At 54.0% G+C, this 12,430-nt stretch overlaps 1 protein-coding gene across 1 annotated transcript; it reads right to left on the bottom strand.

The window, feature by feature from the left end:
* Positions 1–41: 41 nt before the first annotated feature.
* Tmem119 (transmembrane protein 119) lies at positions 42–6,257 on the bottom strand. The gene is made up of 2 exons (XM_021161684.2): positions 6,130–6,257; positions 42–1,616 (listed from the first exon to the last, which is right to left on the bottom strand). Exon 2 carries the CDS (start codon positions 1,599–1,601, stop codon positions 762–764), a length of 840 nt encoding a protein of 279 aa, XP_021017343.1. The 5' UTR covers positions 1,602–1,616; positions 6,130–6,257; the 3' UTR covers positions 42–761.
* Positions 6,258–12,430: the final 6,173 nt, after the last annotated feature.

Genomic DNA, 12,430 nt, shown 5'->3' on the forward strand with positions numbered 1-12,430 from the left:
GAGAGAGAGAGAGAGAGAGAGAGAGAGAGAGAGAGAGAGAGAGAAAAGAAAGCGGCTTGAGGAAAGCATAGCAAAGCCAGCCCAACAGGAACCCTTAGAGTAGCCATGTCAGCTTGTGGAGGGGCACGGCGGTCCTAAAGCCACTTGATTTTGAGTTTGTGTTTCCACAGGGTGTCTAGGGGAAACTCTATGATATAAGTAGGGCCCCTTTCAGAAGTTTCCTAACTAATCAAGTCCACTGAACAGGGGCAGAGTGACAGCAACATTGCAGGTGATGGGGAGATGCAAAGGGCTCTGCTGTCCCTGGTGTTACCAGACTGCTATTTAGGCAGGGTGCAAGGGCAGCGAGAATCGCTGCAAGCCCAGCCTTTGAAGTCTTCCAAATCTAACAGCCCCTCTGGTCTCCACAGCCAAGATGCAGTTTGCCCAGTCACAGGTGGCCTCTGGCCTGGTCCCCTTCTGCTCTGAGGACTGCCTCATGCAGCCCCAACTGGGATGTGTCTGACCTTCCCCTTCCAGAGAAGTGGTGCGTTAGGGTGAAGCCCCCAGGGTGGCAAGAGTCATTAAGGGCGCTGGAACTTGGAGAGATGTTTCCTGGGGTGCACCAGAGGGTGTCGGCTCTGCCAGTTCGGGGTCAGCCTTGGCACCAGCAATGGCCAAGCCACGTGGTGTCAAGGAGCAGTTAGAGCTGAATACCTTTCTTGACCAAAGAGGTGACCCTCGAGGACCCAACATTCGGGTCCCAGCAGTTCTGGGGCCTGTTAGACACTGGGGGAGACTCTGTTGCAGGCACAGGGACTTCCAGGAGGACCAGCTGCTCCCTGGGATTCCTGGGCTAAGGAGAAAGACCCTTCTGCTCCCTCTTGGTCCTCACTGGCGGCAGGAACCCCTTCAGCCTCTGCTAAGACTGACTCCTCTGGCACCCCCAGCTTCTCTTCAGTGACCCCACATACTGGGGCTTCCTGGGCCTCCTCCTGACCACTGAGCACCTCCTCCTCCTCCTCCGACCCACCCTTCACCGGCTTTGCTCCTTCCCCATTGCCTGGCAGGGCTCTAGCTGGAGACCGGAGGTTCTGGGTAGCAGCCAGAATGTCAGCCTGGAGCTGATGGGAGGAGTCCAGGCCTTCTTCCGGCCGGCTGTCAGGTGCCCTATCAGGGACCTCGCTGAAGGTACGGGGTCCCCCAGCCCGGTCTCTCTGGTCCACATACTTCTTTTCAGGGAACGAGGATGGGTAGTAGGCTGTGGCCTTGTGCTTCTGGCGCGTGATGAGGGCCGCACAGACTATGAACATGATGAGGAAGGTCAGCGAGCCCACCACGGCGATAAGCATCACGTACTGCCGGAAGAAATCCATGATCCCTTCCAGGAGGTTGGTGGGTGGCACGGGGCCGTCCAGATCTGTGGGCTGGGGTCTCCCCAGTGTGGGACTGAAGGCTGGAGTCCGGGGCGGCGGCAGGCTTGGGGAAGAGGCTGAAGAACCCTCAGCTTCCCCGCTGCCAGCTACATCCTCCAGGAAGGAGGCCGGGAGTGACACAGAGTAGGCCACCCCAGGCACAGGCCTCGCAAGTAGCAGCAGAGACAGGAGGAACCAGGGGACCATGTTGAGCTACGGAACCTGCGCGGAGGGAGAGTTAAGAGAGAAGTCAGGCTGAGTCTCCTGTTGCTCCAGGACTCCGGCAGCACGAGTGGTCTGCTAGTTCGGGAGGACGGCCGGGGAGCCAGAACACACTCCAGAAAATCACTTAGCTGAGCAACACGCACACACTCCGGGGTCTGTCTACACGGGATGCTACCCGTCCTGGTTTCCTTTTGGCGGTCCTGAGGACAGAAACTGCATCTTATTCATTTCTGTCCTCGGTGTTTCAAACCCAGAGTATACACTGCGCTCAATAGTTGCTGTACCAGGGTGGCTGAATTCACAATCCTAGCTTACACTCATGGCTAACCAGGCATCAGATACAAGTGGAAGTGTCTTTGTGTGTTTGTGTGGGAGGAGGGATGCATTTGGAGACCAGAGGATAACCCCAAATGCCCTTCCTCCTCAGGGACCCTCCACTTCTTCTTCGAGGCAGGGCCTCTTACTGGGTGGGACCTGGTGCTTATGTATTAGGATAGGTTGTCCGGCCAGGCTCCCAGAATCCTCCTGTGTCCCCATCATTACTTCTGGCCTTGCAAGCATGCACTACTACATTGGCTTTCGACCCCTGAGCCATCTCCCTGTCCAATTAGAAGTTTGTCACGGAAGCCTGAGAGCTACCCACCCGGTGAAGAGCTGTCATTGTTCCCATTTCCAACTTCAGTGACAGAGGCTCTGGTGAAACTGGCATGGAGTGACTTATCCAGAGAGACATGGAAGACGTAAAAGAAGCAATGGCTTATACTCTGGGAGGCAGGGGGGATGGGAGAACAGGAAGCTGAGGGGCACCGTTGAACAGGAAGTGGCCCCAGGGCACCGTTACCCTGAAGTCTTGGAAGCTCCAGCCCAGGCTTTTCCAATCCACCCACTTCCTTCTCCAGAGGAGTCTAGTTTTGAAGCTGCCAGGTCTGCAGGCTTTATAGGAGACTTGAATGCCAGGGTGGGGCATTTGAGGGTATTTGTGACCCCTCCCCCCAACTCATGGAGGCCTGGACCTCACTGCTGAGCCTTCAAACCCCCCACTCCAGCCCCCCCACCTCACACTCCCGCCCCGAGAGGTTCCAGGGGGAACCATAGTTCCTGGGGAGAGACAAAGCTAGCTAACACTGTAGCCCCTCCCCCAATGTTGCAGCCCCTCCCACCGCCACCACTAAATGGGAACCAGATGCGCCCCTCCCCCCTGGAAGGCTGCTCCCGGCATGAACCCCCCAGACCCCATCTGGCCCAGACAGCCGGATTGATTAATAAATTCCTCATTGCCCAAGTTTACACTAAAGTCTCCCAGCCAGTGCGAATGGGATCTGGACTTCAAACTTTTGCTAGCCCCGCAGAGGGCTCGGGTTCCTGAGGCTGACTGGGGCTACAGGTCTAAGAGAGAAGGATTTAAGGCACTGTCTGGAGGGTGGGGGAAGAGTGGGGGGAATCTCCCTTCATGGACTGAGATGGGGAGACAGAGGCAGAGGCCCAGCAGGAGACAAGCCACACACACCAAGTTTCTGAACTGCAGCAGGAAGCTGAGGTCCCCAGCACCACGGCTGCAGGTCCTGTTGGATGAGCCAGATGCCAGATGTGTGGCAGGGACACAGGGAGTGAGGTAGGAGTGACGCTGGTCATGTAGTAACTGTCTAGGCGGCCTCAAGCTTTCCAGGTATGTGTGGTGAGCCCTCGGCATCCAGGAAGCTGGTACCAGAGTGCCCCACCCCGACCCAAAGGAGCCAAAATGAAACCATTGGTACAGTGTGCAGGGAGAATCTCTCAACCTCCTGGCCCTTGCAATCAGCTCCGGGTGACTCACAACACACAAACGTGGGGGGGGGGGGGTAGAGTCGTTGTGCCGTTCGTTTTTATCATTAAATAATTACAGCTTAAATTTTTTCTAATTCTCTCTTGCTTGGATCTGCAGCTGAGGCAGTCAGCTCGATCAAACTGGCTCACACAGCAAAAAGGGCAGTCGTTCACTTCAGAGGCTAAATGGGCCAGCGAGGTGGCTCAGTAGGGAAAGGCGCTTGCTTGCTGCCAAGCCTGATGCCCTAAGTCCGATCTCCAGGACTCACAGGGTAGAAGAGAATCATTTCCCACAGGTGATGACCTCTGACCTCCAGGCATCCACCGTGACCTCTGCAGCCTCCTTATAGAAATGTAAATGTAATAATAAAAAAAAAAACTTTTCTAAAGTGCTCTGCTTATGTTTCTCTTTCTCTGCCGAGCGAGCGAGGGGAGCCTCTAAGCAAGCGCTCTGTTGCTGAGTCCCCGGGCCCCTGCACAGTGATGGGTCCTGATCCCACGGGATTCAGTCCCACAGTGGTCACACCCTCATGTTCAGAATGGACAGTGACATGTTCAAGGATGGACAGGTGATCAGTGGCTCGGCTGGGATTTGATTCCTCTCTCAGGTGTGAGCACTCACGTGCTATGACGGTATGCATGTATGTGCGTGCACGTGGAAGCCAGAGGCTAATTTGGGGTACTATCCCCCACCCCCGCCCAGGAGATCTCTCCCTGGGAGTGGAGAATCACAAGTGTCTAGGCTGTTCCCTATTGCTGACCTTTCAAGGCTGAGATCTGGGGCACACATGACTAACTATGCCTGGCTTTTTACCCGGATGCTGGGCCTGAACTGGAGTTCGAATTTTTTTTCTTGGCAAGAATTTAACTGTCCTAGCATGCTCCCCTTTTTTGGGGTGGTGCTGGGAACTGGACTGAGAGCTTTGTGCATGCCGAACTACACCACAGCCCTGGGTCATCACTCGGGAGACAGAGGCAGGGTTGCACATTCAAAAATCATCCTGAGCTACATATTATGATGTCGTCTAAAAATATGGTTGTGGCTAGTGAGGGCTGTTGCTCCAGAGGGACAGGCCACCGTGACCACAATGCCACAGCACCAGAGAAGTCCTCAGACGCATCAGCTGAAAAGCCACTGGTCTGGCTAGATCTCCCTGGTTCCATCCTGTCTAAATCTGCCAGCTGTCTCCTCTCAATCTCACTTTGCCCATCTGCAAATGGGCAGCGGCAGGATGACTCCACGCTGATACTCAAAGAGCTGTCGGGACTGTGCGAGAGAACATTCTAGAAGTGCTAGCACAGGGTCGGACCCACAGGAAAGCTAGAACTCAGGAATGGAATGCTGCAGGGGAAGCCAGCTTTTTCCCCTCTGCGGATCCACGGCTGTCCTCACTTGTCGTCCTTCCCCCCACCCCCACCCCGCTCCGCACCCCCAGCAAAAGAGCAGAATACACGTGCACACACGTGTGCATGAACACGCACATGTGGACCGCAATGGGGATTCAAGAAAGCATTGGCCTCTCTGGTACCCTGCAATCAGCCAAAGGGGTGCGGAGAAGAAGCAGAAACCATTCCTGTCTCTGAAGAGCAAGACCCCTACTCTCAGAACTTCACCCCCCCCCCAATTCCTCAGTCTCTCCTTGCTTCCAGAGAAAGGTAGCAGGTGACTAAATAAGAGGACTCAGGTCTGCATGGAGATGGTCATGGGACCCTTAAACTCTCCAAGCCTCAGTTTCCCCTCTGGGGAACAGAAGAACTGACCTGAACAGGTCTGAAATGATTGCTGATGTGCCAGACGTCCTTTGCCTGCCTGCTCCTACACAAGCACTCAGGATTCACGCCAGAGGGAACTCAATCAGACTGTAAACAGCCTGCCCAACAGAGAGAGCCCCTGATGGAGAGGTGGCTCAGAACAGCTCCATGTGGCCTCCCAAAGGGTTGGGCATGTCAACCCTTTGAACTCCAGTTTCCACATCTGCGCAATGGGGACAGGTCACAGCAGTGCCTAGCATGTAATAAATGTTAGCAAGTGGATGCACTTGTCCAGTATGCTCTCCCTGCTAGACCCTCTGTCATAAGAGCTTCTGTTTTAAATTGAGATGTCCATGAATATGCAGATGAGGCGAATCCACCCCGAAGGAAGGACTGGGTACCCGAGGACCTGAGACAGCTAACCCAGAGCCTCTGTTCTACCAGCCATCACTCAGAAAAGGATGGCCAGTGATGGAGAGGCAGGCCACAGAAACCTGGCTTCAATTAGGAGACTGGGGTGGGGGGGAGGGGGCTGTGGCTGAAACATTGTATCCTATTCCCTCCGGGCCTGCCTGCAAGGACAGGGTCCTGGGCCCCTCAAGAAGAGGCTTGGAAGGAGCCTGAGGTCTCAGAGTCTACACATAAGCTTACATACACACACACACACACACACACACACACACACACACATTCCAACTGGTGCATCAGACATCCCAAGCACAGCCTACCGCAACACACAGGACAATACAAGTTTACACCAGCAGCACAGTGGCCCTGGAAACGTCGCCCTGGCACCCTCTCTACATCCCAACTACACGCGTGCCGCCTTCATCCATGCCCACACATCTAATCGCATGGGTGCTCACGGCCTCAAACACACACGCAGATTGCACGCACACTTAGGGATTCTGCAGAGTTCTCCAAGAGTCCCCAGCAGCAGTAGGCAGAGACTTACCAGCTCTGGGTGAAGGATCGGGTGCAGCTGCCAGGTAGGCAAGCCAGGCCCGCTAGACGGTCTGACTGTCTGCCTGCCGTCTGCCGCCAGCTGCTCTGGCTGGTGCCTGCCCGCCTCGGCCTCCAGGCCCTCCCCCTTCCTCCTCCCTGCTGGGCTGGAGGGCCAGCTTGATTTCATTAAGAGGGCTTGGGGTGGGGACAGTGTGGGGCGGGACTATGACGGGCCACCCACAGTCCCACCCTCTTCACACTCCAAGCTTGCTTCTTCTTGACCTCAGGTCCCCTGGGCAGGCTCAGACAGACTGACAGACAGAGGGGCTTCCAGGAGCACGTCCCCAGAACTCTGAGCTGAGGTCCGTCCCATCCCCCACACTCCCTGAAGGATGAGGTCAGGAAGATCTGGGGCCCCTGGAAGTGGGAAGGAAAAAAATCTCCGTGGCATGGCCCAATCCAGCTGTGACTCAGGATTTCCAGGCTTAGGGTGCAGAGTGGGAGTGGGGGTGTCTCAGGGAAGCCTGGGGATGCTGAGATCAGGCACTGCCCGGGCCCTTCCTCCCCTGGCCTCAGTTTCTCCATTCGTAGGGGGTCAGGGAGCTCCCTGAGGTACTGACATCCTGAACTCTGAGATCTCACAAAGCCCTAGTAGGGCAGCTTGAGCAGAAGCTATGAGCCCATTCCACAGAAGTGGAGAGGGGGTGGGAAGTTCAAATACCCTGAAGCACCATGGGTAACTGACCCATGGGACCTGGCACTCATTCATTCATCCACTCACTCATTCATCCAGTCATTCACTCACTCATTCATTCATTCACTCATTCATTCATTCACTCACTCACTCATTCATTCATTCACTCACTCATCCACTCACTCATTCATTCACTCACTCATCCACTCACTCATCCACTAATTCATTCACTCACTCACTCATCCACTCACTCATTCATTCACTCACTCATCCACTCACTCATCTACTCACTCACTCATCCACTCATTCATTCACTCATTCATTCACTCACTTATTTACTCATTCATTCATTCATTCACTCACTCATCCACTCACTCACTCATTCACTCACTCACTCATCCACTAATTCATTCACTCACTCATCTACTCACTCACTCATCCACTCATTCATCCACTTATTCATTCACTCACTCATCCACTCATTCATTCATTCACTCACTCATTCACTTGTTTGTTTCAGTAAATGGCTGACACACCCTGACACTGAAGATCAGACAGAGCTGAGCAGGACCCAGTCAGTCAGGACACAGACACAGACCTGCCTCTAGGAACTCACAGGCTTCCAGAGCTGTGTGTGCCAAGACTCATCACGGGGTGTACAGTGCCCTTCCACAAACCAGAGGGGGTTCCATGTCAGGAGAGGACCACAGGGGAGCCAGGCAGGGAGGCTAATACACCCTGGAATCCCACACAGGGAACCTGGCAAGGCACTTCAGGTAGCAGCCGAGTGGCAGTAGCCAGGAAGGAGCTGGTGTGACCAGGAGGCATGAAAGATGGAGGGAGAACAGGAAAGAGGTCCCCTGCAGGGGTGCTGCCTGGTGGGAGGTGCAGGGTTAGCTTCCAGGGGTTCATTCATCTTAGCACAGTTAGGAGCTGGTTCTTCCCAGTGTGGCTGTGCCTTGAAATAATCCCAGCAGCCCCTACTTGGCCAAAAGAGGACCAATCCTTTGGAAATCAGGATGGAGACTTCCCTGCTCTCCCTTGCATCAATTCCCAGACCCTACCGTGGAGGAAGGAGGAGAGGGGTGTCTACCAGGGACATACATACACGTGCAGGCCTGTGCCCTCTTCCTTTACTTCAAAAAAAGGCTAGGTCCTCCCTAGCCTATCTTAGACTGGTCATCAGTTTCAGAGGCAGCCAGCCCTCCCCAGGGCCTCCTCCTCCCAGGGAGTAAGCCTGTTCTCAACAGACTGGGGACTCCTGTCAGAGCTCTGGTCTTCAAGGGAGGGCCCGATTCTCAGTCTCCTCAGGCTTCTGGCTCCTACTCGCCTCGGTGACAGGCCTCACCCTCCCTCCTTGTCCAGCACAGTGCACAAGGCTAGGGCAGTCAGCTCAGTGTCCTCTGGCCTCTTCCCTTCCCTGGGTGAAGGCTCACCAGGGTGACCAAGGACAATCATGTCCTCAGCTAAGGTCTCTGTCCCCACTAGCAATACACGGAAGCCTTCATAACACAATCGCAGAGTAGAACAAAGGTTGGGGTACTGACAGCCTGGGCCCCAGATCAGGGATCTACACCTCTGTCTTCTGCCCCAAGGAAGAGACGGTCCTACCTTGTTGCTAGCTGGGGCTGCTTCCAGCGCTTACAAATGTTCAAGTCCCTCCTGCAACTCTACATAGGGTCTGTGCAGACCCTTGCCTGTCCCCACCCCACCCTACATCCTTTACCTTGCCCCAATGTGACTTGATGACTTTTTCTTCCTTTTCATTTTTCCTTTCTTCCTTTCTTTCCTTCTTTTTTAAAGATTTATTTGTTATTTATATGAGTACACTGTAGCTGTCTTCAGACACACCAGAAGAGGGCATCAGATCCCATTACAGATGATTGGGAGCCACCATGTGGTTGGTGGGACTTGAACTCAGGACCTCTGGAAGAGCAGTCAGTGCTCTTAACCACTGAACCACCTCTCCAGCCCCTCTGCTTTCTTTCTTTTTCTTCTCTTTCTAGACAAGAGTGCCCTGTACTCAAGGCTGGCTCAGACTTGACACACAACCAAGTACGTTGTTCTTGAGCTTCTGATGCTCCTGCCTCTACCTCCTGAGTGCTGGGGTTTCAGTGCCTCTGAATGTACTTCATGGGACTCAAGACTGCAGGCATGCTGCTGGGCCACTGAGCTGCCTCCAGGTGACAGACTCCTGCTGTGTGACAGGTGGGTACAGGCAGTCTCTCCACTTCGCTATGGAAGGCACAATGTTAAGGAAAAGTCTGACCACGCTCAGTGCAGATGTGGTCATTTCTGCTTTCTGCTGAGCCTGAGGATGCTAAGCAGCCACACCCTGCCACCTGGGTGACTCCTGCCCTGCAGAGCCTGGTGCTGTGGTGCCTGAACACAGCTCTGCTGGTATTTAAAATATGAGAGAATGATGCTCCAGACCAGAATGGGAAACTGAGGCTCACAGTCGAGTGAGCACTGGGGTAATGGAAGGCTGGCCAGAGGGCCCCGTCTGATGCACCAAATTCTATTTCCAAACCTCTGAAAGTGACACCACCAGGCCAGTGGCCCTCCACCTCTGACTGGGCTGTTCCCACAGCCAGCCCCTCTCCTACCTCCGTATGCCTCAGGAAAGGGACTATAGGACCACACACACGCACGCACGCACACGAACGCATAGGTACACCGTTCCTCACCTTGCACCACACCCATTGTAGATGCTCTGCAGATGCCACTCACGAGCAGAGACAAGGAACACAGCCACAGTACATCACAGCTCTTCTCCTGGGCCACAGCTAAACGTGGCTTCCGGTCAGATGCCGGTGGTCATTCCCTGCCAACCCTCAGACTCCCACCTGAAGACATCCCAAATTCCACTCGTTCTGTGGAAACAGCTGGAGACTGTGAGCTGGATACCACAAGACGTAGGAGAACCACAGAAAGGGAGCGAGCCTTAAAGGGAGACCTGGGGACCTCTGACTGCACACGGGTGAGAGCTGGGAGGGGTCGCTCAGGGCTCCATGCAGGGGTTGCCCAGGGCTCCCTGCAGGGGTTGCACAAGGCTCCATGTGCCATGGGAGTCTAGTCCGGTCCCAGGCTTCCACTGCAGGAAGTAACTACAGAGTTGCCCTCAAAGATAGCGAGAAGGTATTACGAAGACACGAGTGCAAGACGGTTCCCAGCAGCTGGGCAGGATCTGGAAAGGTCCTGAGGTGGTCGAGAGCACACACAGCGCCACGGAGGGAGGCAGCTCTGGAATAGTCTCAGGCCAGCATGGGTGAGCAGGGTCAGCAGGGACAAAGAACTTTGCTTGTTTGGGGCCCTGATCCTAACTCTACGTCTGTGTCAGTGGTTCTCCGTCTTCCTAATACTGTGACCCTTTAATAGGGTTCCTCAGGTTGTGGTGATCCCCGCCCCCCCCCCATAGAATTATTTCATTGCTACCTCATAACTGTAACTTTGCTATTCTTATAACTCACAATACAAATAGCTGAGATGCAGGATATCTGATATGCGACCCTTTGGGGGCTTGCAACCCACAGGTTGAGAACCACTGATCTAGGCCATTGCCTGGAACAAAACGGGGCTCAAAAAATATGGTGCTGCCTGTTTGAATGAGGCCTCTGCCCTCTGATCCTGCGCCTTCAGGCATTGGGCAACTACAAGAGACGTCCCATCCTTCTTCAGTGTCTCATACCACGTCCCGCGGTTTCTGGGACATGTGTGGGGCCCTGCTGTGGTATCTGTGAGGCGTGGCCAGGCCTGCGGTGTGGAGCACAGGCTGGGCAGTTCGCTAGCAACCCATAATTTCAGGGGCCCAGAAAGTGCCAGGGTTTCTGCTCAAACTGAAAACACTTCAGAGACCCTGCCCTGAACCCCTTGCAATTAGCAGCCACACGACCCTGTTCAGCAGCCCTGACCAGTGGAGCTTGGGAGGGCCGGTTAACACCCTTAGCTTAGGTCTCTGCTGAGACTCTTCCTCCTGGCTCCTGCAATGCCAGCCCACCACAGTCCCCAGTCCCAGCCCGTTATGGGTCCAAGGCCACATCTCATTACATAACCCTGAGCACCAGGGCTTGCCATCCAAGCAAAAATAGCTGGGCCTTTCATGTGGCTAGAGAGTCATGGGCTGCAGCACCACCACAGCCCAAGTCTGGCCTCTGGAGGGTTATCCTGGAGTAGCAGGGGCTGGGGCTCCTGCCTGGGGCTCCCAAGAGGCATGGTAGCTATGTCTGACTGGACCAGAGCTCTGAGGTTGCTATGAAACCAGCCTGGATCTCGGTTTTCTCATCAGAAAACAACCTACATTCCCTCATTGCTCATCTGTTTATTGAGCATCTACATGTACCTGGAACTCAGAAAGCAGGGCACAATACAACCAAGCTATGCCTCAGTTTCTCCTTTTGGACCAGGGTGGCTTACTACCTCTGGGCATCCTGCAATCTTCTGTGTATTTTCCATCATGTGCTGGTGGGAGAGAGAAATGGCTGGGTGACATGGACAAGGGTCTTAGTTTCTAAAAAGGATTGCAAACCTGGCCTAGGAGCCAGCGCTCGCACCCCAGGACGTATGTGCCCAAGAGGATGAAGATACAGCCACACAAGTGTCCATGGCAGCTTTCTGCACAGCAGATCCTGAACTGGAAACATCCCAACCCTCAGCAGGAAGTTTTGCACACACGTGTGGTTTCTATTAGTAAATTTTCTTCTCGCCTCGACCACGTGACAGAACGACTTAAGACGGGAAGGTTTTGTTCTGGCTCAGGATCTCAGAAGCTTCAGCGGAGAACGTCGGGGCGGATGGAGTTTGTGACAACGACAAACTGTTTATCTCACCAGCGGACAGGAAACCAAGAGAACAGGAACACAGAATGGGGCAAGATGGAGCTCTGAAGACACCCAAGTGACTCACCACCCCAAAAGCTTGACCTCCTACCTGTCACCCACTCCCAGCTCACCCTCAGGAATTTGTCAGTCTAGTCAAAATGACATCAAGACCGGCTATGACAAGCTGGAGATGCAGGCATTGCTTGGCTTTTTGTTGCCAACATGAAGGGAAGCCAGGGCAAGAACTCAGGCGGGAACGTGGCTTGCTGGCTTGTTTTCAGGCTGGTGCTTAACTGGCTTTCTCATACAGCCCAGGGAATGGTGCTGCCCACACTGGGCGGGGCTCTTCTACATCAATCAACAAGACAATCCCGGACTCTTCTCAGGGGATAGGCAATGTCCAGTTCACAGAGCTAAATAGAACAATAGAGCTCAAGGGGCTGAGCCCTCACACACGAGGCCCAGAGTTCATCCACAGCAACGCAGAAAGCAGGCATGGTGGCACATGTCTGTATTCATATAAAAATATGGAAGCAAAAGGATCAGGAGCTCAAAGACATCCTGGGGTACATAGTGAGTTCAAGACCAGCCTGGGCTATATGAGAGCGAGCCTGTTGCATGAACAAACAAACAAACAAATGTACACACACACACACACACACACACACACACACAAACAACATAAAGTTTGCCTCTCAAAACCTAGGATACCCAAGATATAAGATACAATTTGCTAAACGCATGAAACTCAAGAAGAACGAAGACCAAAGTGTGGACACTGTGCCCCTTCTTAGAATTGG

Source organism: Mus caroli, chromosome 5, assembly GCF_900094665.2.
Source record: "Mus caroli chromosome 5, CAROLI_EIJ_v1.1, whole genome shotgun sequence".
NCBI lineage: Eukaryota > Metazoa > Chordata > Mammalia > Rodentia > Muridae > Mus > Mus caroli.